Here is a 25,959-nt window from a genome sequence, read left to right on the forward strand (position 1 = left end):
TTAATACTTATCTGGAGCTGGTCAAAACAGTTCGAAAACGTCTGTCTGAAATCACTGACAGACAACCTGATTTGTGTGTAGAAACGAAGATTGTTCCCGATTCAAAATTATCTTGAGAGCGGATTTTTAAAATGCTCAGAAATATTCACTGCATGTCGTTAAACCTCCATTTGGTTTTTTAGATTGTTTAATTAAAAAAAAAGCGGGGAATGTCCCAGATCTTAAAAACAGGTGAAATACTTGGCTATTTCACGTTGTAACTTAAAAAAAAATGACAACGTATACAGAAAATGCACTACGGATACATGTACATCCAATGCTCTGCTCACAATATGTATGAATCGAGCACTTCTGCTCCGGATGAGAATCAAGAGGAATAGAGTTGTTTTATAACCAAAGAGCCGAGACTTGGTTTAATGTTTCGGGATCAAATTATTGGGAAGCAGCAGGGAGAAATCTATCTAAATACCTACCACTAATTTCTTCAAGACCTTTGTTTAATTTAAATGTGTACTTTGTCCGAAAACGAGCTATTTCCAGTTACTTTTTATAGTCTTGATTGTTGTTATTATCATTATTATTTCTTTTTAACTGATCAGGATTGTAATATGTCCTCACTCAAGTTATTTTAACAATCTTTGTTTTCGCCCCAGGGAAATTTTTATTTCAGTATCTTCAATTTAGTTTCAATAGTCATACCATCAGAACACTGAAAAAAGACACGACTCTTTTTTTTCTAGGTAAGAAGCTGGAAAGAAATTCAGTTCATCTATGAAAACTGAAATATTCTGGACTGGAACTCGATGAAATTTTGTGACAGAGGACTCAGAAATACAAAAATTCTCAAAAGTTGAGCAATTTTTACTTTTCATCCACTATAACATGATTTCATCCATGTTTTTGAGCCGATCAGAAGTTAATCCTTTGTAATAACACCAGCTGTTTGCATCCATCTTTGTTTTTCAGGGAGTTTTTAATTCTGGTTTCATTCGTCAAACGGCCGGAATGCTGAACTCCGCGAGCCTTAAGTGTCACGTTTTCATAAGGTTAGCAGCTAAATAAACCAATTCATCGATATTGTCCTCTTTTTCTAAGTTCTGACATATTTCTGAAATAAACTTGATTACATTTGGCAACGACGGATTTATTAGTGAGAGCAATCTTTGAACCGGTGAAAATTTTTTTGGCTGCAATAGTCGACATAGTCTATATGGACTTAGATCTTTTATGATTATTTTACCAATGAAGTTAATGTTTTGTTCTTCATCCGAGTGATTCTAGCTTTTTGCATTCATCCTTCCTTTACTGGTGTTACTGATTTCAGATTCTTACTTTTGGTTTCTGTAGTCACACAGCCAACACATTAAACTTGGTTGGGATCCAAACAATCTCAGAAATTCAGGAAGACTTTTCTTTACTTTCTGTAGGCAAAATTAATTGGTTTGCACCGCCTCAAACTCTCACCTCCAAGATCTGATTAGTGGTTCTCGTAAAGAATTTAATGTTGGATCAAGATGACATCCTTAAGATGGTCATTTTTTGTTATTGATCTCATCGCCTTTTCAAATGTTATGTTTGATATTTTAATATCATAAAAGGAGAAATTACTTGTGAATCACCTCTGACAGTTAGAGAGTTAAAACAGAGACGGGGAAAATCAAATTTTTAAAAGCAGAACAGTCTGATTTAAAATGCACGAGCTCCAGTCCTTTACTTTTTATGTTATGAGAAAATAACAAAGTGGTGGTATAGTAGTCTTAGCTTTTCAACGTTTCTTTTTTTTCTACGGATCAAGTCCTTACTTTGTAATAACACTATATTATTTGCATTCATCAGCGACGGAGCAAAAATTTTACGTCACGTGTAAAAAAGACGGAAAAAATTTTTCATAGTCTAAGAAATGATATTAACGAATCATTCTGGACATCGACTATAGGTTTCACTGAAACACATTTAATATGAATTAGGCGCGCACAGATAAAACGTCAGAAAGAATCAGTATTGATATGAACTAATTTTAAACCCTTTGTATATTGTTATGCCATTTGGTCAATTTTTCGGTAAAATTTCCGCACAGCCCCATACTATTGTAAAACAAATCTGTTTTCCCAATGGCAATGTATTGTTTTTGTCATTGTTTTCTCTATCCAAGAACTGAATGCATAATGTAGTATGGGGCTGTACGGAAATTTTATCAATTTTTCCAACAGAAATATATTTATGTCCGCCACTTTGTTTTGCAGTGTGATACTAATACGAGCGAGAGCTGCCCGTGTCGAATCCCAGTTTACAGGGTCTCAAAATTTGTTATTTTTTATTACTCCAGCTCACTTTGTCCAGAATTAATTGTTTCATGAGTATAGCCACAAACTCTAATCACTCGTATCCAACTGAAAAAATTAGCTGACATTACACATTGTTGTTTAAGTCACATGGTGAATATCAGAAGGCTAAAGAATATCACGAGAAAGCACTGTTAACTTTCGACTGATGCCAATGCCTCCTCCTATTTTCCAAAATTTTGAACAGAACTATAGAGGACACAACCCTGCACAACTTTAAGTGGGCTTATCTTACGAAGTTTTAACGAGGTCATAGTAACCATCAGATTAATGGCAGCAATTTTATATTTGAATAATAAGGAACAGCGTTATTCCTTATAACGCCCACAACAACTCGGTAAGAATAAAATAAAAGTACCAAAGCTCTAGAGATGTGGCTAACCGATATGTGTGGGCAGTTCATACTCTGAACTTAGGTTGGTTGTTATGAAAACCGTCTCAGGGTTCTCTAACTTAGAAAATGCTTGGGATAATTTTAAACAACTACTCACCGTTATGGAGGTGGCTGGTGGCGGATATTTCAAGTACCGAGACATGCAGCGGCTAGGCCTGTCGCGATTTTGCTCGCAAAATACTGAAAAGTTGCCAAGACTCACCAAATATTGCCAAAAATTTCCCAAAATCAAAAACTTGCTGACTAAATTTTTTGGTACCTTTATACGTTAATTAAAAGCTTGATTATTTGATCTTCGTGGTGATTGGCAACATCGGTCATGGAAAGTAGCTTAAAACTTAGCTTTAAAGAGTTGCACGCAAATATGGGCAAAACTTAAGGATACTCTTAACTCTAGCAGAACAAAACAGTTGGTTAATTCATTTGTGTTAAAAAAGGTTGATAATCGTTCAATAAATTTTCATAAATCGAAGTTTTCTATGAAATCGTTGACTTTTCGTTCTTCCTATATTTCACTCAAAACAGGCAGAAATTGCTCGAGGTCGAGAACCAAACGTCAAAAGTTTCTCAAAAGTTACCGAGAAAAACTGGGAAAGGTCTGACAGTAGCGAGGTAAATATCTATCGTTAGCCACTGACAATGAGGCGAATAGTTTTTCAGTATATATTTAAAAGGTGAGATAATGTAACACAGTGAGATGATTTTAGCTCATTTGTTCCTGCAACGATTACAACATTTTCGGGCGTAAATCCCGCGCGAGTTGCTCTGAGTTGAATAGCTCGGGATATTCGGGGTTTGAGTAGCCAATCATAGCGCACCTTCCACGCTATTCATTGTTTAAGTACTTAAAACATACTACTATATGTTATATATTATATTCCATTTACGGCTTCGTATGTGGGAGAACTCTTTTCCCAACATGGAATCACAAGGAAAGCAAATTATACCATGAAGTGATCTCTTTATATTTTTATTTTTCATCATTGAAAAAGACTTCAACACTAGTTTTAAATATTGAATATTTGTATCACTAGCGTTCTAAAAAAGCTTACTCATGAATTTTGCCTGGGGCTCACTCTATTTAAAAATAACACCAAATACAAAACCTGAAATTAAAATCCAACTCGTTGTTCCAGAATGATACAGCGCTCACTCAACCAAATAATCACAGACAAACTAACATAATAGATTATACTTAATACCATGCAGTGTTCACATATTTTTCCTTTTACCTACACGTCTGGCAATCTCGTGAAAAAACAATGAATTTCCAAATAATGACTCTCGATTAGATCGCTACTCAGCGAATGTGACAGACTTGTGTGAGTCATATGGTCTCCTGAACAAGTCCCTTGAATTTGAGTGAGGAGTAAAAGCAACAAACGGTTCACTGAGGCCTCTCTCGTGCATTACCGATGTTGACTGACCAGAGAGATCAAAACTTCGCTTCCAAGGCCAAGTCAAGTGATGTTCATTGGTTTTTAGCATCAGTTTTTCTTTGACTGGTTTATTTGCTGTGGGTTTAGAAGCTAAATAACGTTTAGTTCGTGTTTTTAGACACAAATGTCGACTGTTCATCAAGGTTTTCCAGCTGGCAGGCTTTGAGTAGAACACTTCTAAGTTTGATGTAATTTTGCTGACGTGAGGTAGCCTTGTGGTGGACTCATCCGTCTTTGTACATTCGTTTGTATTTCTTGTTTGTTTGCATGATCCCTCCACTTCAGAATCATTTTGATCTATGGTGAGTTGTTGAAAATGAGTTTTGTCCGGGACACCAAGTGATTCGTACAATCTCTTCATTAACTCATGTACAACATCTTCGTTACTAAGATCAATGACGTCTGGTGAAGGCGCCTTTGGTTTGACCCTCACTTTCTCAGTTTTAGATCTTGTCGTCTTTGCATTGCTCAGCGAACTGTCCTTATGTGTTGAAGTACCAAGTGGTACTGACACTCGTCTTGTTAACTTTTTCTGATTACTTGAAAGTTTCCCAGATTTGGTGACATCGTCTGCAGCATCTTCGCCGCTTCTCACGGCGGCAACAGAGTCCTTCACCTCAGAATTGTCGATGATGTATGGCTCTGAGTTGACGCGGATCCTTCGTTTCGATGGACTTTTTGGTATCAAACCTCTTCCATATGATGTGGATTGGTTTAAAACTTCGTTTTCGCCTATGCATGGAAGTAAACCCCTGGACTTTTCGTTTCTCTCTCCACTATGTGAACTGTATTTGGAAGCCATACGGTCATATCGCAAAAAATTCTTCGGATAAATATCTTTGTATCAACTTTCACAGACAACAGAATGATCGTGATTAACCTTTTGCATTCCAAGTTAATAATACTCTTAGCTCTTTTTACACGAGATAATTGGTTTTCATATAAGTTATTTAAGTAAGGAAACAACAATAACCCACAAATCACCTTTAATTTCATTACCATAGTAACCAAACCTATTACAGGAACCGTTCCAAGATTCAAAATGCTGCGTAGCCTCTGAAATGATCCCTAAAATAGACAAAAGAACCATAAACATTTCTAAAATTCTGAATTGAAATTACCTTGCATTTAAACGAAATTCGTGTTCGACTGATCTGGGGTTGCCCAATGATTAGCACCTTCTTAATTAAGGAAGACATAATTTATCCATCGTTCAAACAATAAAATCTTTGAAATCGCTTCTAAATATATTTTGCGCTGCTTTCCTTCTTTCGCTTTATCTTTATTTTGTCATTCTTAATTGCCCTACTTACTCGGGTAAATATATTAAGCAGACACACCAAACAAACTCTGTAGTCCAGTAACATGAGCTCTTCTGTGCGAGCATGTGGAGCAACAGATATCTGCCATCTGGCACCTCGGTATAAACAGTGAATCCCACGGGTAACAAGTCATTGAGGCAGAAAGGCTCAGATACGCGAGAGAGATTACCTGATTAACACAAAACTGAGGGACACACGAGGTGCAGGCTGCCCGCCCCAGACTCCTCTTTCTGAGTTCTAAGAGGCTCATTCCCAGAGAACTGAAACAAACTTGTATCAAATCATCCTGAAAAATGCAGTCAAGATCTTTAAAACACCACTTGTTCATCTGGGTCACACCATACATATAACGTCAAATGTATGATTTATTAAGCATTGGCTTACACTTTCTACCGGTTTACTGGCTCTTCTTCAAAGGAGATCTTTTAGAGACACATGCAAAGAAATCCACTTCATAAATGCTACGGAACTTTATCGATTTAAAGCTGTCTAGGTAAATTTACTCAACGAACATTTGGTTCCCCAAATGTATCCCAGCATTGTAGCTTACGTGTAGCCGTACCCTCCTCCCCCCCAAGGAGAAACGTTTCTCCTTAAGGGGGATGGGTACGGCTACACGTAGGGTACCATAAACGAAGGCCGCTGTTCATTTATCAAGTGAAAAACTGATAGCTATGAAACGAAAGGGAAGTGCATTTCTTTCCTAAAACAAAGGAAAAATTCAGACTTGTAGAAATCAGTCGAGAAAGGCCCTGGAGGTCGTGTGCTGGAGTAAAGCACTCATGTCGTCTGCAAATATTCTAAAAGTGAGTTCTTCCGTGCTTTTTTAACCTAAAATTCCACATTCCTGATACAATATTTATAACTTTTATTACTTAACTTAGAATGTCAACAGTATATACGAAGTTATTTGAGGTTTTTTTTCCCTAAGTTTGCTTTGTTTGTGTGTGCGTCATAAAAAATTCGAGTGCAACATCGTTTAACTAAACATATTGTCCAGTCGATGTTTGGGCTGGTTATGGCAGTTCTAATGGCCATACCCTATATTTTTTCCAATTTTTTTTTTCGTGTAGAGTCCTTTAGAAGTTTCCTCTATATTGTGTATGCATGGGCACTCGGCATGATCGATGACATTGAAAAGCTCCTGGATGTTTTGTCCGTAATGAAGATAATCCAGCGATCAATGATCCAATATTTGGAGAAACTCTTATGCCAGTCCGACAAAGAAGAGGATTAACAGTGTGGAGACACTGTTGGTAAATCCTGTGAAGAGTCAGCCTGGTTATAAGAAGCATTTCTAATCACATTCTGAACACGCCAAATTTGGGATCACCGATTGGTGCATTCAAGGCCGCACTTAAACTGAGTCCCAGGACTGTCCGCGTGTCCACTGGATCAATAACACCGTCATCCCATAATCTACAACAGCAACAAGATAAATTAAATGAAAAATTTATGGACCGAATTTCAAGCTCCCTACTCCTCCCCCCCACTTCCCCTTCCCCCTCACATAACAAGTGTGAGATTGCGATTTCAGAACCAAAGTATAATTTCTGAATGCACAAAATTGAATTCATCTTTCTGTCAGCCATTTCATCGTGGAAACATTTTTAAGTGTCATAACTAAGACGTTGTTCCATGAAATTCTTCAACCATGTCAATCACCGATGAAAAATTTCGTCATTTAATAACATAATTTTTACTTTCATAAGCATACCCTTGTTTTTAAATGGGCACAAAGCTACAAGAAATTCAAGAAAATGGCAGCCCCTCAAACAGTCACATAATGCTTTGCGACACGTAACCAGACCCAATCTCCCACGCAACTACGGAACGGCGAAAAGCATGAAGTATGCATATCATAAGCCTTCCTAAATTACAACAACACTGGTTAGTTTGAGTTGAAAACGTCTTATACTGCACAAATACCTGGCGGACGAGAAGTAAGGATGGCCTTCTTCTTCAAACCTCGAGATAATTGGAGCTTTTATCTGTTTTTCTTCTTCTGCTGTCAACTATTTGGTAAAAGAAAAGTCAAGTTTTGTCAGCAATAGAAATAAACCACGAGATCTGTTGGTCAAAGGATCGTTGGGTGTCCCAGCTATTCGTATCAACTCGAATAAAATTATACAATTGATTGATTATCAATAAAAATTTGATTAAGGTAACTGAACCACCGCAGCAAATTTTGAAAAACTGGCCTTTCTAGCGCAACCCGACGACGGAGCGGAACAGTGTTCACTTTTCTCCACCAACTTAGAGTGGATAAAGAACTCTCAGCCGGAGCGACACAACAGTATCATTAGAATCTAGTAACCTCGTTCGTACAAAATGACGCCTCAAGCTGTATCTTGCCTTGTGATGTAAATGAAAGTGGTGTGTTTTAAGCAAGCTGCATGATTAAGGAAAAAATGATGTTTTTCAGTTAGCGACACAGGCAAGCCTGGAAAAAAAATTACTGTGCTTTACATAGGACATAAGGCTACGATCTTCCGATAATCTCTTTAAATGTAAAGCCTGCTGCTGAGCCTCAGCCTGGTCAATTATATAAGGTTACTGTTACATCAATCTGAATAAAGGGGGTAACTTTCTAGAGAAACTGTGGTGCTGCGTCGGTGAGGGAGTTTAACAGGGTAATTTGGTTTTATCAACTGAGTTGATATTTTTAATTAGCCACCATGAAGCATTTCAAGGCTGAGGTTTTGAGCTTTAGCCATTCGAATATTGTTACATCTGCAGGCTTTTATTTCCATCCGTATTCACCATCAAATTCAATCCGTTCTTTAAACGTATGTCGCAAGAATCTGCTGGTTTAAAGCCTTACCCAGCCTTAAAGCTGAGCGCACACCCTCCGAAGTAAATATTGGAAGATCAAAGTTTCGACTCCTTTTGGGAGCACTCTAAGTTTTCTTTTTTTCTGTTTCCCTTTTTAAGGGATTGATTGCACCGATGAAGGACTGAAAAGACCATTTGAATTGTCCGTGTTGCTGGGTGGATTAAACTAAGACTCCATTGAGCTGTTTTGCGCCGATTTCCTTATGGTTTCAACATTACTTTCACTCAAGGCATTTGAACTTTGGGATAATAAGTAGTTGAACAGATTAGCGTTTGCAGTATTCACTTACGCAGTCATTTGTTCAAAAAAGTGCTATCATCCGTTTTGATTAGACAGCAAATTTGTTTACATGGCCACTCTCAGGTAATGGCGACGAATTTTTTAAAATGAAACCATGAGTAAATTCATGACTTCTATAACAAGATAACTGGCCGATTCGAACTTGTTGTGAAGTAGAGGCAACGTTTTACCATCGAAGACTCAAGGTTGTGATAACCTGATTCCTAAATATACAAGTACAAGAGTGATAGACAAAAATGAATAAATAAGCTACAGAAACGAATAAACACAAAACACATACCCCAAACTATTTCAACTAAAATTATGCAGATTCCAAGTTCGCGGCATGTCACTAAAAGAGTTCTTTGCACAAAGTATTTTAATCACACAGAGTGCGATAATCGCGATATACAACAGAACTGAACTGACAAAGTTTTTCAAAACACAAGTTGCAACACTTTTGATGGTGTTTACTCATAAAAGGAAAAATAGAGCCGACAAAACAACTGGATCCACAAAAAGTACTCGAAATTCATGGCGCTTTTAACGGTAGTGTTGAGCTTAAATTGCTTGAAGCTGACAATAGACCAACCTGTTTTCCTTCCCTTGCCCTCTGGTCTCTAGTGATAGTAGCCAGTACTGTTCCTGCCTGTTCTCCTCCCATCACTGAAATACGAGCATTTGGCCACATGTACAGAAAACGGGGACTAAAAAAATTAATTGGACTCATGGTTAGAAGACATTTCAGGAATAGGTTATGGCATTGACATACCGGTCCACTCTTTTGATCCACAAGTACTCAACTAGAACAATTTGTTCAACAAGTTTGTTTAATATGTTTGTTGAACTTGTTTAAGATTTTGCTTCTCAAAAAGGATTGTTTGATGTGTTTGCAATCCTTTCACGAAACGCATTTGTAAAATATCACTATCATTGTAACAGTTTTATAATCAGCGTCACAACGAAAACAACTTATTAAAGTTTCTGAGTGGCTTTAATTTCTGAGAAATAGTTATCTGATAATCGCGAAAAATAAACTAAACATCAATATTATTGTAACCTAACTGGCCATAAAGCTCTTTGTAGTTCAGCGGTGGAACGTCGAGGGCGGGAGCCGAAGGACTAGGGTTCGATTCCTCGTGGGGCCTCGGATTTTTTTTCCTCGCCCGTGACAAAGCAAAAATCATCTTTCTTTAATATTTGACAAATGTTTGTAGATTTTTGCATGCCGATATTTTTTAGCTGTTGAAACCCAGGATGCTGCACCCAGTGTCCTTATTAAACTTTTCTGTAAGAGGTGGCATTTCTTTAGCCTTACCTGTAAGCTCGTCCACACATTCCATAATTTCCAGCCCCAAAACTGCCACCTATAATAACAGTTATCTTTGGTACCTGTGCACACGACACAGCAGTTACCATTTTTGCTCCATTTTTGGCAATACCACCAGCCTCGTAATCCTTACCAACCATAAAACCTAAAAAGCAAACAAATTTTTCCTTCAACGTGAATAAAGAATATACTGAGCTCAGTGCCCTATGACATGTCAGTACTTAATGACGCATATACCACTTTAAGGTGAATGGTGTTTTTCGCACGCGCCGATTGGCTGGTTCAGAAGTGATTAGCAAGTACTATTCATCTCCAAGCAGTCAAAGGGGCCAAATATTGCCTCAAGAGTTTAATTTCCTGACATATTTTGGTAACTTGACAGAAACAATTTTTTCATGGTTTCTGTGTGGTATATTATAACGGTTGCGTTATTTTATAAATGTAACTATAGCTGCCACTAAATTCTGAATGAACAGTGTCTTAACTCTAACATATTTACCTGTTATATTTTGCAAAAAAAGCAGAGGAATTTTCCGCTGACAACACAACTGTATAAAGTGTGCTCCCTTGAGGGCTGATTCAGAAAACAAAACTCCATTGTTTCCAATGATTCCTACAGGATAGCCATGAATTCGAGCAAAACCTTTGCAACAAAAACAAACATAAAAAGACCATACGAAAATTAACTTCAAGTAATCTTAACAGAATATTTCATACCTGTCCATGAACGTTCTGTTTATAAATACTTAGTATGCTTTTATCAATATTAAACGGTGAGATCAAATTGAAAATATCACGAGCACCTTGTTCTCAATTTCAGCTTCTCTCCAAATAAAACAACAATAATAATGATAACGACAATAAATCATGTAAACAGTCGGACATCATAGTCATGTGTGTCTCGCACCTGTCACCAAAGTGTCTCCATACATGGCTTTAAATTCATCAAATTGACTTCCATCAACGATCCTTGCAATAACCTAGTGGGCAAGAATCTCAGCTGATTGGAGACCACCAGGAAAAGAAATATCTAAATTTTACAGGAATGGTTGGTTATGAGAAGTGACATTTTTGGGGTTCACATGCATCACATGAAGATTGTAAGTCATTACTCTTGTAACCCTCCATAAGTTAGTTTTATTCTTCTGCACTTGTTTTGCTTATAGAAAGATGTTTAACATCACGACAAAGAAAAGCTCCAAGTTACCCATGAGGGTTTGAATGTCAATCAGTTATGACCTAACAGCATGCACAAGATCTGAAGAAGCTGCTGGTTGCTTATGAGAAGTAGTAACTGATGAAGAAAGTTCAAGTGTAATATTGTTGGGTACTTGTAATTATTAATGTTACTACATTTCTGTCATCTGGAGGACTTTACAGGGAATTATTTATCATGAATGTCTGTCTGTTTAGCTAGAGATCTATTGCTCAGCCTTGAAATAAAATGACTCAAATAAAAGTCCAAAAAAACCATGTGAACCATTTATTTGCCATTGACTAGATATCTTATTTTTAACTTTTATTTTCTTACTTCTTTTACGTCAAAAGGTTTCTTCAAGTTGTCACCTACGATGCCATAAAGATCATCAGCTGAATAAAGAGGCTCCTTAGGAAGTTCCCTTGGTACCTTACCGTTACAGAAATTTGAAACATTCATAAAATAGCAACTTCATCATCATCATTATCATTTTTATTATCATTGTGAAATGTTTGTTTTTTTGACAGCCTTTGTGGGTGGAAATGGATTGAAAAGCTGATTGCAGCCATCCTGTCAAGTGGAAATTGATATACAAGCTGACTGCAGCCATCTTACCAATTTGAAGATACTCATTCTATTTTTCCCTTATGGATCATGCACGACAGTAAACAAGTCATGTAATCAATAAAGTAACTTACATGTACTGGTAAAGTTTTCTGGTAGTTAAGATTCTTAATGCACTGTCGAGCTTGTTGAAGGGCATGAAAATCATCAACAGCATAATAATCTGTCACACCAGATGTTCTGCAGAGTCAATCATCATGTTTTCAATATTTTTAGTTAAAAAGGTCAAAGTTAAGCCAAGTGGTTTTACCAGACTGGAGCTTGAAATGCTACTTTACCGAAAAGGATCCTATCAATGAAGACACCCAGAAGGAATGTTAAGTTTAACCCAAATCTATACCCAACAAACCAAATTGTCAGTAATCATTTCATATTAAGGCATTCAGTTATTTAGGAGTTGTTTAGCCCATTAGAACAACAACAACAACAAACACAAACAAAAAGCACACAGGCTCCCACATAATCCACTCAATTCACTGTCTAGTGTTCTAATATTCTGAGCTCACTGTAGCTGATCATGACTTCAGAGTTCAGAAGACTCAAGTTAGAAGTTGGAACTGCTAGGAGCTGCTTTTAAATGATTAAGAGATAATCTACAAATAATTCCAATAGTTAACAGTAGTCTTTCCCATGTATGAGCTCTGTTTCCAGACCCTCATCATGTATGTAAGTTATCTCTCAGTTCAGTGGTATTTAGAAGACATGAAGTTGATTTTGGTAATTAAGTTACCATGACTACTAACAACAACCATAAGTACATATGTGTGCTAATTTTGGCCATAGATGTGTGGCTTACAACTAAAGTCTTACAGGCTACTTTGAAATTTTCTCTCTTGATTTAATTAACCTGTTTCTACACATAAAAGTCATATTGTAGGAATATCAAGGAAACCTAGAACAGGCACATACTTGCAGTGTAAGTCAGCACCACCCAGCTCTTCAGCAGACACCTCCTCCCCTGTTGCAGCTTTAACCTGGCAAACAGGTGAATAACAGTAACGTAATGGTGATTATTTCATAAAATCAAGCTTGCTTAATTGCTTGTTACATCTCCTGTCTCACACCCTTGGCAGCTTGAAATGATTGCAGTTGACTTCTGAAATTGGTCACTACATTTTTTCACAAATTTTACCTTCAAAAACCACACCTCTTTATAACCTAAAATTCTGCTTAACTCAAGTGAGCTTTTCCCCTTCCAAAAATTTTATTTCTTTTTCTGTCAATAACCTGAACCCATTTATCATATGAACCACGGCTTAATAACTGCTAAAAAAGACTGTAGTTATTCATTGTACTTTAAACAGCAGTAATTTTGATGTGTCATAACTTGCCATGTGTAATGTTGTCACAATGTAATATTTTGACAGAATACTGCTAGTCTTCTTTAAGGTAATGATCAAGAGGCTGAATTGTTGCAAGTCACCTTGTTATTGATTTGCTCTTAAGTACTAGCTATTCCTGTCAGTGATTATTATTCCAATGGCTCAATAAATGGAATTATTGTCAATAACACAAACCTTAAAACCTTTTAAATATGATTTCCTCTGTGATGTGATTGCATATCAACCTAAAGTAAACTTTACTAGGCCAACATATCAAGTTTAGAATAATAAACTTAGCTGTAGTTGGTAACTTTCATACTCACTAGGGGTGGCCCTCCAAGAAAGATAGTCCCCTGATGTTTGACAATGATGCTCTCATCAGCCATAGCAGGCACATATGCACCACCAGCTGTACAAGAGCCAAGGACTACTGCTATCTGAGGATCAAACAATGCTGTCATTACAAGACATGATGACTGTGTGAGCTAAAGCATAATTAGGTGCTTAAGTGCTGTTTTTCATTTTTAAGTAAAGTTGGCAAATAAAAGCAGCTCAGTGCATGCAATAATCCTGAAAGGTAAATTAAATGAAATAGAATTGACTCCAAATCAAAAATTCCACTTCCAAGAGCAGCTATGCACATGTCTTTAGATCTTTTAAATCAAGTATAGAATCTAACTGACTCTGTCTATCTGTGCTAAAATTTATTTCATCATCTTAAAACAATAAAAGTAGGAATAATGTGTACCTGAGTAATTCCTTTGGATGACATAGTTGCCTGATTGTAAAATATGCGACCAAAATGGAGTTTATCAGGAAACACTTCAGCCTGCCTTGGAAGATTAGCTCCACCTGAGTCAACTGAAAAGTCAACAGATGGAAGGACTTTTATTTAAAAACAAGTTTTCACAAACTAAAAGGATCAAACACTGATAGCCAATCATGTCTATACAAGACACAAACATACACACTGCTAATAACAGTTCTTCAACTATATATACAGTACATCCCAACAGATGAGGGGAAGAAAATGCCTGTGACGCAATCAGATCTGAGTATTTCGCAACAAAAATGTAAAGGATTTCTGTCCTGGCTCAAAGCTAAATTGTCCATGGAAAGCAAAGTTAGTAAAGGGTTGAATCAAGGTTAACAGATGACACAAAGAAAAAAAACTGATGACAAGTATTTGATGGTTTCTAATCAACTCACCAAGGTAAAGACAAGGTAACCTGTTTTCCCGAGCAATTTCCTGAGCCCTGACATGCTTTTTAACTGTTATTGGGTAATATGTTCCACCTTTAACTGTTGCATCATTTGCAACAATCATACATTCTACTCTGAAAAATAACAAAATGAGATATTGTAGGTATTACAACATAGAGACACAGAAAACAGTATGTCTTATCTCATATCATGATGAACAAAATATATTTGAGACAGAAAAGTAAATAAAGGATAATGAATGACCGAGCAGAAACAGTATCCAGCTGTTCCTTTTCAGTCATTGCAGTCTGAATTTTAAATGTTAGACAACATTTTTACTATAAACATATCTATGCCAGTCTTGAATTTATAGAAAATAAAGTCATAACACATCATTCAAAACTTAATTATATAAAAAAAGACCAAGAGCTTAAAACTCCATTCCGACATATGGATATAGATATAACCTTAAAAATCAAATTCTTGATAACTGTTGAAAAAGCCTTCACACTAAGAATCGTCATCTGGAAGACAAATCTACCGTGTATTGTGGTTGTCTAGTTGAGGATAATCATCAAAAACACTGTTTTTGATGACAGTGACTAAAATTTTGATATCTTGAGCAGGCGCCTTCATGTTCAAGAGAAGTACTTCTCTTTGGAACTAACCTCAGTAGGACAATGGTGTGACATGAAAAACTGTTACTAACTACTGGTGTGGATAATTTCTAACTCACCCTGACACTCTACCGATGCCAGTGATAATTCCTCCAGCAGGCACCTCTTCATTACCATACAACTTGTGTCCAGCCAACTGAGACAATTCCAGAAATGGTGAACTATAAATCCAATAGAAATGCACTGTTAAAGTATTCTTTCATTGACTTTCAGCCATTTCTGTTTAGTCTACAACAACAAGTATACTTGCATGCAAGGATTACCATGTTCATCCCTGTTAAAAAAAAGCACCAATCCTGCCTCTGCCTCCTCAACCCCAAGAACAAAAAGATCAAATTGAGTCTTAAATTAGTAAATAAACATTAAATTCTAAATTTGATCTCAATACTAAATCATATTATTCTTAACATGCATCAGTCCTAGCTATCTGTACATTTACGTTGTTATAAGTGGTTATTGTTTACCACTGTGAAAGAAGAAACAAAACAAACAAAAATATACCCAGGGTCCAGCAAGCAGGATATCCTGTCTCTTGGTAACAATTTTCCTTTAGAGGTGTGTCTCTTCCTTGCTTTTTCATCTCCACCTTTGAAAAAATAAGCTCATAAGAGTTGGTGGTCACTTTTCCCTATTAAAATACTTAAGATATATATTTATGCCAACTCTAATCTCTTAAACACAATCTCTTGCCTGGAAATCAAAACCTTCTGCCTCACCCTGTTTGACACCTTTGCCACCCAATTTCTTACAACTTGAGAAAAGTATCAGCAAGCAATTCCCTAACTGAGAGGTTACAACTATCTGAGAGATTACAACTGGGAGATGACAACAGTCCATGCAAATGATTGCACACATGCTTTGACCAATACATTAAATAAAAAGAGGGAGCACGGGTGATAAGTTTGTGTCAACTCATTCAACTGCCTACAGAAACTTTGACACAGAACATTCCCTTGGAAATACAAGAACATCATCAGACATGACTGAGTCTTTTGCAAAAATGTCAGCAGTGAGAGTCAATGTCTCAAGCCTCCAGAACAGATGGTAGGTACAGACATGTTGACAATTAAGTAACTGTATACTGTATTTCATTAACATTCAAACAAAACATCTTGTGCTTTCCACTGAAATTACATTTAGTGTACGTGCTAATGAACAATAACACAAACAAGTGGTTTAATTTCTGAAACTAAGTCAAATATGAGAGATGATCCTGTACCTGAGAGACTCACATTTTTTTCTAACAAGACTTAAGACCTGTGCATCAAAGTTGGCCCCTACTCATGTCTAAATGTTAAAGATTGATACCTTGTTTTATTCTGGCAATAGTGTTTTCCAGGTCTTGAACAGCAGAGGCCATCTTTGCCTTGTTGTCCTGTTAGGCATGAGCAAAAAGTACATCGCCTTTTACAAAAGCATAATATTTTGCTTGGTCTATGCATAAATACGATTTAAGGGTACTTTATTTAATCTTCTCGTAGATAAGTGAGAATTGTATGTAAAAGGCAGACATTTCATAAAACTCTGGCAATTGCAACAGTTGAGCCTAAAGATAATAATAATAAAAAACAACTAGCAAAATGAAAGGGAAAGTCTAGTATAAGATGGAGTCCGTTCAGTGGAGAGCGTCCACGGGCTACACCCCCTCTCACACCCACCCATTGACGTCATTAAAGGACATATACCGTAGATTCTGCTGAATATATAATGTCTATGCTAAAGTTTGAACCTTCACGGTTAGAACAGGGTCAATTATTGAGGGGAGAAGCTTAATCGAGGATAAAAAACTTTACTATTTGGTTCAAATTGTGGCCGGACGTGGTGTTCTTTTGTAACATCTCTATCATATGTGTTTTATTATGCAAAACTGTTCCGAATGTTTTATTAGCAACACATTTGTTACTCGAGGCTATTTACCTTAGGCGTTCACAAACTGAGGAAAAGGTATGGTGTAAATGAGGTAGGCGGCTTTTTAATATTTTGGTCAATAAGTACGGTCTCTGTAAGAAGGGGAACTTACCTCAAACTCAGGAAAGTTTTCAGCACCAGTTCCAATCACACAAGCCCTTGACATGTCATGATAATGACATCTTTGAACTGTAAGAATTTGACAGACTTGTCTCCCACTCCGCTGTAATATTTGAATACCTCTCATATTTGTTCATATGATCGCAAGAGCTATCCTCGATTATTTGTAATCTTATGGTGCTCGGAGAATCGCTCTTTGCCACGTGAAGTTGTTAGTGGTCAGCGGATAAGAATGGCCATACTTTTAGATATGTTTGGTGTATAATGTGTCCGAGAGAGATAACCAAGATGGCGGACGGAAGGATTCAGGATGAACTTACAAAGCTTCGATTGAAAATGCTCCAACAAGTGAGTTCAATTCTGTGACATTAAATGTGCAAGCTTTGATTTAATTCGTGGTTTTCTGTCCTCTGCGGTCAATTTTAAGAAAATGAGAAGCCAGTCAAGTGGAAACGTAGAAGGACAGCGCATAGATTTCTATGATCAACCTGCAATGACAAGTTCCACAGCTGGTGAGGATAGCTAAAGCTAATAGATATCACAAGTGTAACGGTATTGGTTTCAAGGGTGAAGAGCCATTTTTCTGCTTTCGTCTATTAAAGTTGTCGGCTTACCTTGTTCGGCAAGAGAGCACGAGTGTGAGCGCCTATTGCTTTTGAAAACGTTTTCATCAAATGGTCATTTTATGATATGAATCAATTATTGGATGAGGTTGAGCAAAATATCATTAATTATCAAAACTGAGGTCTGAGTTATTTGCCGAAGTCCAAGACTGAGGCAGAAGATAACGTGGACACAGGGTTTGATAATTCATGATATCATGCAAAAGCGAATTCAATAACTGTATTTTCATAATTTTTTTTAAGTAATCTGCAATCTCTCTGAGTTTGAAAAGTTTGAGAACACTACATAGACGAGGGTCTTGAAAACTAGGCAGACCTAAAAGTGGTCATGAGAAATGCAATCTCTGCTACATACATAGATATTGAAGTTATAATGTCAACTTTGTTTAATAATTGAATACTCTCAACCAACTAAGCCCAATGCATAATTATACTAATTAGAAGTACCTGCATTTACTTCCTTTTCCTTGTCTTATCAGATTATGTTTACCACATGATTTTGCCACAGAAAATTTTTGTTATTTTTATGGTCGTGCAGGTTTCCATCAGCAACTGCAAGCTGAAACTCTAAAGAGTAAACAACTTCTTCAAAGAGTAAAGGTACAGTATACCTATTCTTTGCATCTCTCACTGTAATAAATGTAGTGTTGAGAGTTCAACATGCTCAATGTTTGATAAAGCTGTGTGGGTTCTTAACTTAGTTGGGCCATTTTGTTGTGTTTTTGGGATGAGACAGTGTATCCTCAAAGTGCCTTTCTCTACCTAGTTTGGTAGTGCATTTTTTAGGATGGCTAGCAACCTCTTTCACAGGTCTCAGATTATGTACATCATCAAATATGTTTTGTGATTAGTGAGGGTTTATGTTCCTGTATATGTTGACAGAGGCAACAGTGTTTTTTACCGAAATGAATATGATTTGCACCATACAAACCACATTTAAATTTGCACAAGATTCTGTGGCTTAACTGAGAGAAGCTACCATTATATTTATCCAATCACATCAGTGATCTTTTTGCCTTATAAGGTGGGATGCCATCCATGATTCATGATCATGAAATTTAAGTGGGAACCACGTGACCAGTTGTCTGATCCTTGTAAGGCATTGTGAGACTGTCCAATGTGGTTTGGCTTAGGTTTGGAGGGGACTGTAGATTGGATCACTTAATAAGTTTGTTTCTTTAACATGTAAATTTGATGATGATGATAATGAAGCTGTCAAAATGTCATGTAACTTTTTATTCTTAACTTTCCCTTAAAAGTGTTTTTCTATCACCCTTTATTGATTGTATCTCTACAACATGATTTTTTTTGCCAAAGGAAGAAAGAGAGAAGCAGCTGCAGAAGCCATCAATGCAAACCCAAAATGATGACTATATGAAAGGTGACTAAAATTTATCAGACATTAATAGGGGTGAATAAGAATTATTAATGACCTTTGTATTGCACCAACCAGTGACTCAAGAGTGCAACACGTAATCAGAACTGCTGCTTTATTCATACAAGCCGAAGTGAATCACATATAGGCACCATGACTTAGAGTATGCACGTAATTTGATTCCTGCAGCTTACTTTTCTCAACTTCACATTTCAAAACACATTTGAATGGTTTTATTCCCTGTATGGGATGATGATACCCTGAAATATGATTTTACATGAAAACATCTTCAGTTAGTGCTTTGAGAAAAACCCACTCAGGTATCTCATATCAGTTTGAGGGAGCTTTTCCTGTTGATATTCTATAACCGTATCAAGATGTGGTAAGGACAACACCATGATCACTGTTTTTTAAATTTTTCCAAGATATGATGGCTAGTATGATGTCCCAAAATGTACAGCTTCAACAGTTATTATTGCAACAGATGGTCTTACAACCTGGAAAATCAATCAATACAGAAGGAACACAACAGCAAAGGTAGCTTTAATGTAAAACTTTTATAACACACTGATACTTCATAAACATAAAATTAATTAATTTTTTATATTTATTCCATTTCTCAGCCCCTAGTAACTGTTATTTCCATCAAATTTATCAGACACAATGGCTGAGTGATCAGTGTATTGGACTGCAGATTGAGGGGTCATTGGGTTGTATTATTTGGAAAGGCACTAAAATTTCATAGTTTCATTATCTACCCAGTGTAACTGGGTAGTGGCTAACATTTAGGGAAACCTCTTGGAATATTAGGGAAAACCCTGAGATGGATGGGAATCTTGTCAAGGGCTTCAACCTTCTAGAACTGGGATAAATTTTGGCTGGAATGGTTCCCAGGCTCCTAAGCTGGCTATACTTTCTCTTTATTTTTTCAGTAACTACTAAATAAATATTTTTTTCTTTAAAAACAGTTATTGAGTATTGCAGCAAGTCTGGGCAATGATATTCAGTTAATAATGTTTTATAACAAGTTGTATTGATGAGTGGCTCTCTTCCTTTTCCCTTAACCAACATGCTACAATAAAGCTTGTCAGTTGTCAAACCGGTGGAAATTGAACAAATTGGTCAACGGGAAATGTCTCCATTTACTACTCATGCAACAAACAGGAATCACCCAAGAGGTACTTTTTTGATTTAATTATTTCAACAGCAGAAATAATTTTGTTGGATAAAATTCACAGTTTTTTATACTAGCATTTAATTCTGCACCTTTTCTGTTTTTTTTTAACTTTCTTATTAATGTCCTACATAGCCCAAAAAATCTCTCATTGGTTGTTATTATTTCTCCATTGTTTCACATTTGTTTCTTGAGGTCTTTCCTCTTAAAGCAAGCTTCTTATGGGCTAAAATTTTGATTTAGCTGCACCTGAGCCAGTAGCAAACCACCTGCAAGTTCCTGCTCAAAGAAATCCTGCTCAAAGAAATCCAGCTCAAAGAAATCCTTCATCAAAAGCAGTGGTAAGTTTTTAAATGTTTCATTGTACCTGTATATATGAAATGCAATTATTTTCTATCTTGTTAAGCTACTGTCTATAACAGATACATGTATTTGTTTCCTTTCAGATCAGTGTGTGGCTGATTTATACTTACAGTAATTACTCGAATGAGTGCCACCCTCTCATAATTGCTTCCCTTAAATAAATGCCTCATTTGAGATGGAAAAAGCTAGATAGAGTCAGTAGCCTGGAGTTAATTATACTGTGTTTATGATGAATTATCATGATGAGTCACAAATTTTGTATTTTGTCACTGTCATTTGTGTTCAGGTACCAAGAGGTGTTGCAACTCCTGTAAGACCAACAGAAAGACTTCCAGAAACACCAATGAAACCTCGGTTATCTCTAAGACCAGAAGGATTTCTTAGTAACCAAGTTCACTGGAATGAAGAACAACCATATCCATTTCCTGGATCTAGCAGGGTCAGAAAATTACGTCATGTTGGTTATGTTGCCTGGGCATGTTTTATTCTTATAGCACTCTTAAAACAAGCTCATCAAAGGCAGCTGAGTGCCACTGAAAACCTCAACAGTCTTATAAAACAAGCAATTGATGAACTTCATAGAGAATACTACCTCAGCCATGACTGGTCCATGTACTCTACCATTCAAGATGCTATTACAGATGAAGCCTTTGATTTTTACATAAAAAATCCAGGTGTTTTTCAGAGACTTTCAAAGGATTCTCAAAGTGCCTTTAAAGAACTCTCATCCATGGTTGAGACCATTATTCATAATGTTATTCAGATTAAACCTGATACTGGAATTTTAAGTGCTTCAAGAGAGGGTGTCTTGTGGCTTATGACTCAGGAAGGTGTCTTTCTACCACCAAACTACCTGTGGCAAGTTGAAAAGGTATTTGAAAGAGGACCCCTTAGTGAAGTTTAATTCACAAAGGCAATTGAGACAGAGGTTGAAGGCTACATGTAAATATTTCCTTTATTGTTCAGTTTGTATTTCTGACCTACCTCCCCCCAGCCTGGGTGCCAATGTCTTGTATAGACATAGCAAGTTTAAGTCATATGAATTTATAAGAATTACAAGGGGAGGGGTTAGTATTATTTAGGTGAGGAGCAAAATTAATAATGGTAATAAACCAAGTGGAGTCCAATTTGGTCTGTAATCTTACAAGTGTTTAAGAAAATTGGATTGAATGAATTGGATGACACAAAGTCCTGTTACCAATCAATCATAACCATTACAATTCCATAAAAAATACAATTAGGAAAAATATTTCTTGTGGAGACAATGTCTTCAGTAAAAAATTCCTCCATTTTTTGAAATTCCCCAGTTTTTATGGTTACTATGATCAATTCTGTGGTTGGTGGATTTGGCTGAGTGGACTTAATATGATTGGCTGCTTTAACTGTCCAATTACAGGTTTTTAACTACAATTGTCTGATTACAACACTACACTTATAATTAGTGAAAAATAAAGCAGCCAATGCACCAATCACATTTGATGAAATTGTAATGGTTATAATCAGTCAAAGTTTTTGTCCATTTAACTGATTACTAGACAGGTGTAACAATCCTTGAGTCACTTTGTTAACCCTCTGACCCCTATGAGTGACTAGCATGTAATTTCTCCAAACAATGTCACTCCTGAATCACACAGTAGGGTCATGAGAATAAAGGAAATGATCACCAACCAGAGAAACTCTTGATTGTTCAAAAAATTCTCCTTGCTTGTACCCTAGGCAATGTCTAGAGAACAGTTTGGAGATTATGCATGTTATGTAAGGGTGTAAAGGGTTAAAGGCAATCATCGTCCAGTATAAGTTGTCAGTAGAGGTGACAAATTTTTTATTTAATGGTGAATATCTTGGGTTAAAGGGTTAAATCAGGTTCAATTTTTCAATAAAAACACAATTACATCTTATTCTGAGCCTGTTATCTTTAATGCTGATTTATAGGATAGCATGATGTTCACTGACCAAGGTGCTTTAACTAAAGTGACCAATGAAGTGATCACCATGTTACTGCTGGGCTTGTTTATCTCAAGAGGACTGGTATCTACACTGCTGTTCAAGCCTACTGAGTATGGACTAATGGATAATACACCCAGTGGTCTGGCACAGTCTAACCTCAAGGTACATGTTTATACAGTGTACCTGAAGATATATTTTTATAATCAATGAAATAATTAGTAGACACAGTAATCAGTATACACAAATAATCAGTATTCACATTTGCCCTGAAAGCTTCACTTCTTGGCCACATATTCTTTTTTTGGACAATCTCTCAAATGTAGACATAATCAGCCAACAAACGTGGTCAGAAGAGGTTTATTTACTAAATATTTCCACACCAAATGGAGGCCATTGTTTATATATATTCAATCACAAGTTATGGAGCGTTTTATTGTATTCATGAACAAATATGCGATGAGTGATTGCAAACCAAAATTGTCTTCAGCAGTAATTCTTGGTGTGGATGAAATTTCATTGTGCTTTTCAGGTCTTGGGAACCATTCTCATGAAAATTGTCCGTGATGTCTCATTAAAGAATAGTAGAAAAGTAATGGTAAGTTTAACCTGGTGGTCAGTTTTATTATATGGTATTCTTCTAGAAGAGCAATTTGCAGAAATATCTACTTGTGTCCAGCAAGCACCCCCCCCCCCCAACTACCACCCCCCCCCCCCCAGGCCCAAACTTACACATGTTCACAAGCTGAAAAAGTACAAGATGGGAATGTAACAGGTACCTTCAAGGGATCTATACACATTTAGCTTATAAGTGGTGACCCTGTGGCTTCCCCTATAGCTACTTAGTACCACTAAGAGCACAGATTATCCAATAAATTGTGTAACTCCTCTCATTATCATCATTATGTCCACTTTCTGAAGTCCTTACTAAACAATGGTCCAGCCATTTTTTCAATCCTTTCTGTTATTACAACCAAATGTTTGTAGGGTGGCAAAGGTGTGACCAGTGCACATTCCACACAAGATAATTAAATTTTTGGTTTTATCAACTGAGTTAACAAATGTAAATTAGCCACTGTAAAGAGTTTCAAAGCTGTCTTTTCAAGCCTATGCTGTGATTGAATATTTAAAAGGTCACCAAGAGTCAATTGGGAAGAAACTTTAAATTTATGTTAAGATCAAGTATATTCTATATACTATTAAGTATTTTGTCAGCATTAGTAGGTCAAACTTATTTCTTGAGGCCTGTGAAGGTTTGCTTGTTTTATGGTATATTCAACCTAAAATATTGTTTTGCTTAGACTAGTGGTATTTTGGATGCTGGAGATATCACAAATTTAGGTATAAAAACAATCAGGGAAACTTGAATTTCAGGCGCATGTCAATCATTAACAACATAACTATTTCTTTGTAGCCTGTAGCCTCAGAGATCAGCTCACAATTATTCAGTGATGTGGAAATGAAGTATATTTACAAAAAACTGGAAGAATCGCTGATTTGGTGCAAGGTGTGTTTAATGATTTGGGTTTACCTTTGTCACCTTTTAAATATGTGAGGAAACTCTACTTTCACTTTAAAATTGTAAATGAAAGCTTTACTGTTTTCCCCACTGAAAAGAAAAGTTCTTCACAGTTTGATCAATTTTATTTCACAAATTTTCTAATATAAGTACAGTCAATTGAACCTCTATTTAAGGACATCTCTCTAGGTTTGTTGTCTCTCCAGTACAGACAGTTTACTTCCTGTTAAAATTCCAAGAGATGTATTCTACTTGGAAAAAAAAACTCTCCACCATGGATCCTCTCTGATATGGACAACAGACACTGAATCTCTACCCCAAAAATGTTATTAGGTTTCTTGACATTCTCACAATTTTTTTGGTTGTCTAGTTTTGAATCTAACATTAATTTAATTTTTGTTTGTTTTTTTTTCTGCAGGCCAATCTCAAGAGATGGACAGAAACATATATAAGTTCAATAAACACCCTTTAGTTAAAGACTGTCCAAATGTTTTACAGCTGAATTGTGTAGCTTGTATATATCACAGAAAGAGACAGGTTTTTCTCTTAAGTAGTGATGTACTCACATTTTGGCTTCAGAATCCTGGTTCAAGCATGTTTGATGCAATATTTAACAGACTGAATAAAAGTTTTCTTTGTTTATTTTTACCCATGAAGTCAAACATTTTTCTGATGATTCTCCATGTAGGTATACAATAAATAGCTTTTTCTAACGAGTTACCTAAAACAACAATTCTACAAATCTGAGAAAAGGTACTTCATAACTAAGATCACTTTTATAGTCACTCCAACAAAAAAGTTTTCTTTGCAATGTTGTGAGCCTGTGATGACCTTTATGTTTTTTTAAACATCAGGTAACAAACTTCTTAAACAGATTTATGTAGTCTCTGTATTTTAATGATGGAGTATTCATTCAGGCTTACAATTGGTGAAATACCTAATACTATTGAAGGTTTGTCAGTATTGCCAAAACTCTGCCAGATGTAAAGAAATTCATGAAATCAATGTAATATCTTATTATTTATTTTTGTATGGTACAATTTCAGTATGGGAGAATAAAATTTGTTACTTTCCCACACAGTATTTTTTTCTAGTGGATCTTGCTGTCAGATACAAGTTGTGCTTTGATTTAATCAGAGGAATTTGTTCTGTAGTTGAGAGATGGCATAAAATTGACAACGAATTGTGGCTGAGCAAAGTCTGTGACGTGGATCAGCATTCAGGCCAGACATTTTTACTACTAATACAAGATTCAGGTCATCACTGAAGACAGAAAAACCATGGATTTAAACTTTTTGGTAGAAAGAGAAGCACATCGCAACCACTGACCTCTTTTTGAACTACTGAAACCCAATCCAATCATTTAATTCAGGCCCTCTTAACTCTCTAGACAAAATTTTATTTCCAAGTGATACAGGTGCTGTGTGGTGAATACAGTCAAAATTCTTCAAGATAATAATGGAAACAACAAGGAATTTTATGGCCATCAATGGCTGAAATAATTCTGAGTGATTCTGTTTGAAAACCAAATCATTTCCTTCTTGCAACTTTCTTTCCAAGACACAGTAAAGTAATGTAAAGGATGTATCTACAATTAAACATGCATAATCATAATTTATTTCTTTCATTTTTAAAAAGGTAGACAAAAAAAATCAAAAGCATATTGTAAGAATTTGTGGCAAGATAAAATTAATATTGTCAATACTCCTTAATTAACATATTTCTCATATAACCAAACAATTAATTCTGCAGAGTTTGAGCATTAAATGCGATGAATCAGATGAATAAGATGAATCATAATTCCTCCAAAAGATCAAATGTCATTGAAAATGCAAACCACATTGGCTGAGTGAAAAACAAAATGCGCCCAGTCACAAATTGAGGGTGGAGAGAAGAACTTGAGCATCATTAATTACCATAAAGCAGAGAATTAACAACTTTTTCTCCTAATATGTTCGTATCAAATC

At 36.2% G+C, this 25,959-nt stretch overlaps 2 protein-coding genes across 2 annotated transcripts; one reads left to right on the top strand and one right to left on the bottom strand.

Moving 5' to 3' along the window:
* Positions 1-6,348: 6,348 nt before the first annotated feature.
* Positions 6,349-17,246, bottom strand: LOC113678689 (methylcrotonoyl-CoA carboxylase beta chain, mitochondrial). The gene is made up of 16 exons (XM_027195588.2): positions 16,987-17,246; positions 16,275-16,341; positions 15,468-15,552; positions 15,026-15,127; positions 14,296-14,423; positions 13,835-13,947; positions 13,410-13,523; positions 12,674-12,738; positions 11,839-11,944; positions 11,474-11,569; positions 10,850-10,922; positions 10,442-10,585; positions 9,931-10,087; positions 9,205-9,319; positions 7,427-7,512; positions 6,349-6,916 (listed from the first exon to the last, which is right to left on the bottom strand). The coding sequence occupies exons 1-16, from the start codon at positions 17,119-17,121 to the stop codon at positions 6,799-6,801; spliced, it is 1,704 nt and encodes a 567-aa protein (XP_027051389.2). The 5' UTR covers positions 17,122-17,246; the 3' UTR covers positions 6,349-6,798.
* An 8-nt stretch (positions 17,247-17,254) lies between these two features.
* Positions 17,255-25,075, top strand: LOC113678687 (uncharacterized). Its single transcript, XM_027195586.2, has 12 exons — positions 17,255-17,342; positions 17,422-17,506; positions 18,156-18,217; positions 18,935-18,998; positions 19,418-19,529; positions 20,076-20,170; positions 20,410-20,507; positions 20,816-21,400; positions 22,462-22,638; positions 23,006-23,071; positions 23,888-23,980; positions 24,411-25,075. Exons 1-12 carry the CDS (start codon positions 17,259-17,261, stop codon positions 24,462-24,464), a joined length of 1,575 nt encoding a protein of 524 aa, XP_027051387.2. The 5' UTR covers positions 17,255-17,258; the 3' UTR covers positions 24,465-25,075.
* The last annotated feature ends 884 nt before the right edge of the window (positions 25,076-25,959 follow it).

The sequence above is a fragment of the Pocillopora damicornis genome, chromosome 1 (genome assembly GCF_964200805.1).
Source record: "Pocillopora damicornis chromosome 1, jaPocDami1.2, whole genome shotgun sequence".
Taxonomy (NCBI): Eukaryota; Metazoa; Cnidaria; class Anthozoa; order Scleractinia; family Pocilloporidae; genus Pocillopora; species Pocillopora damicornis.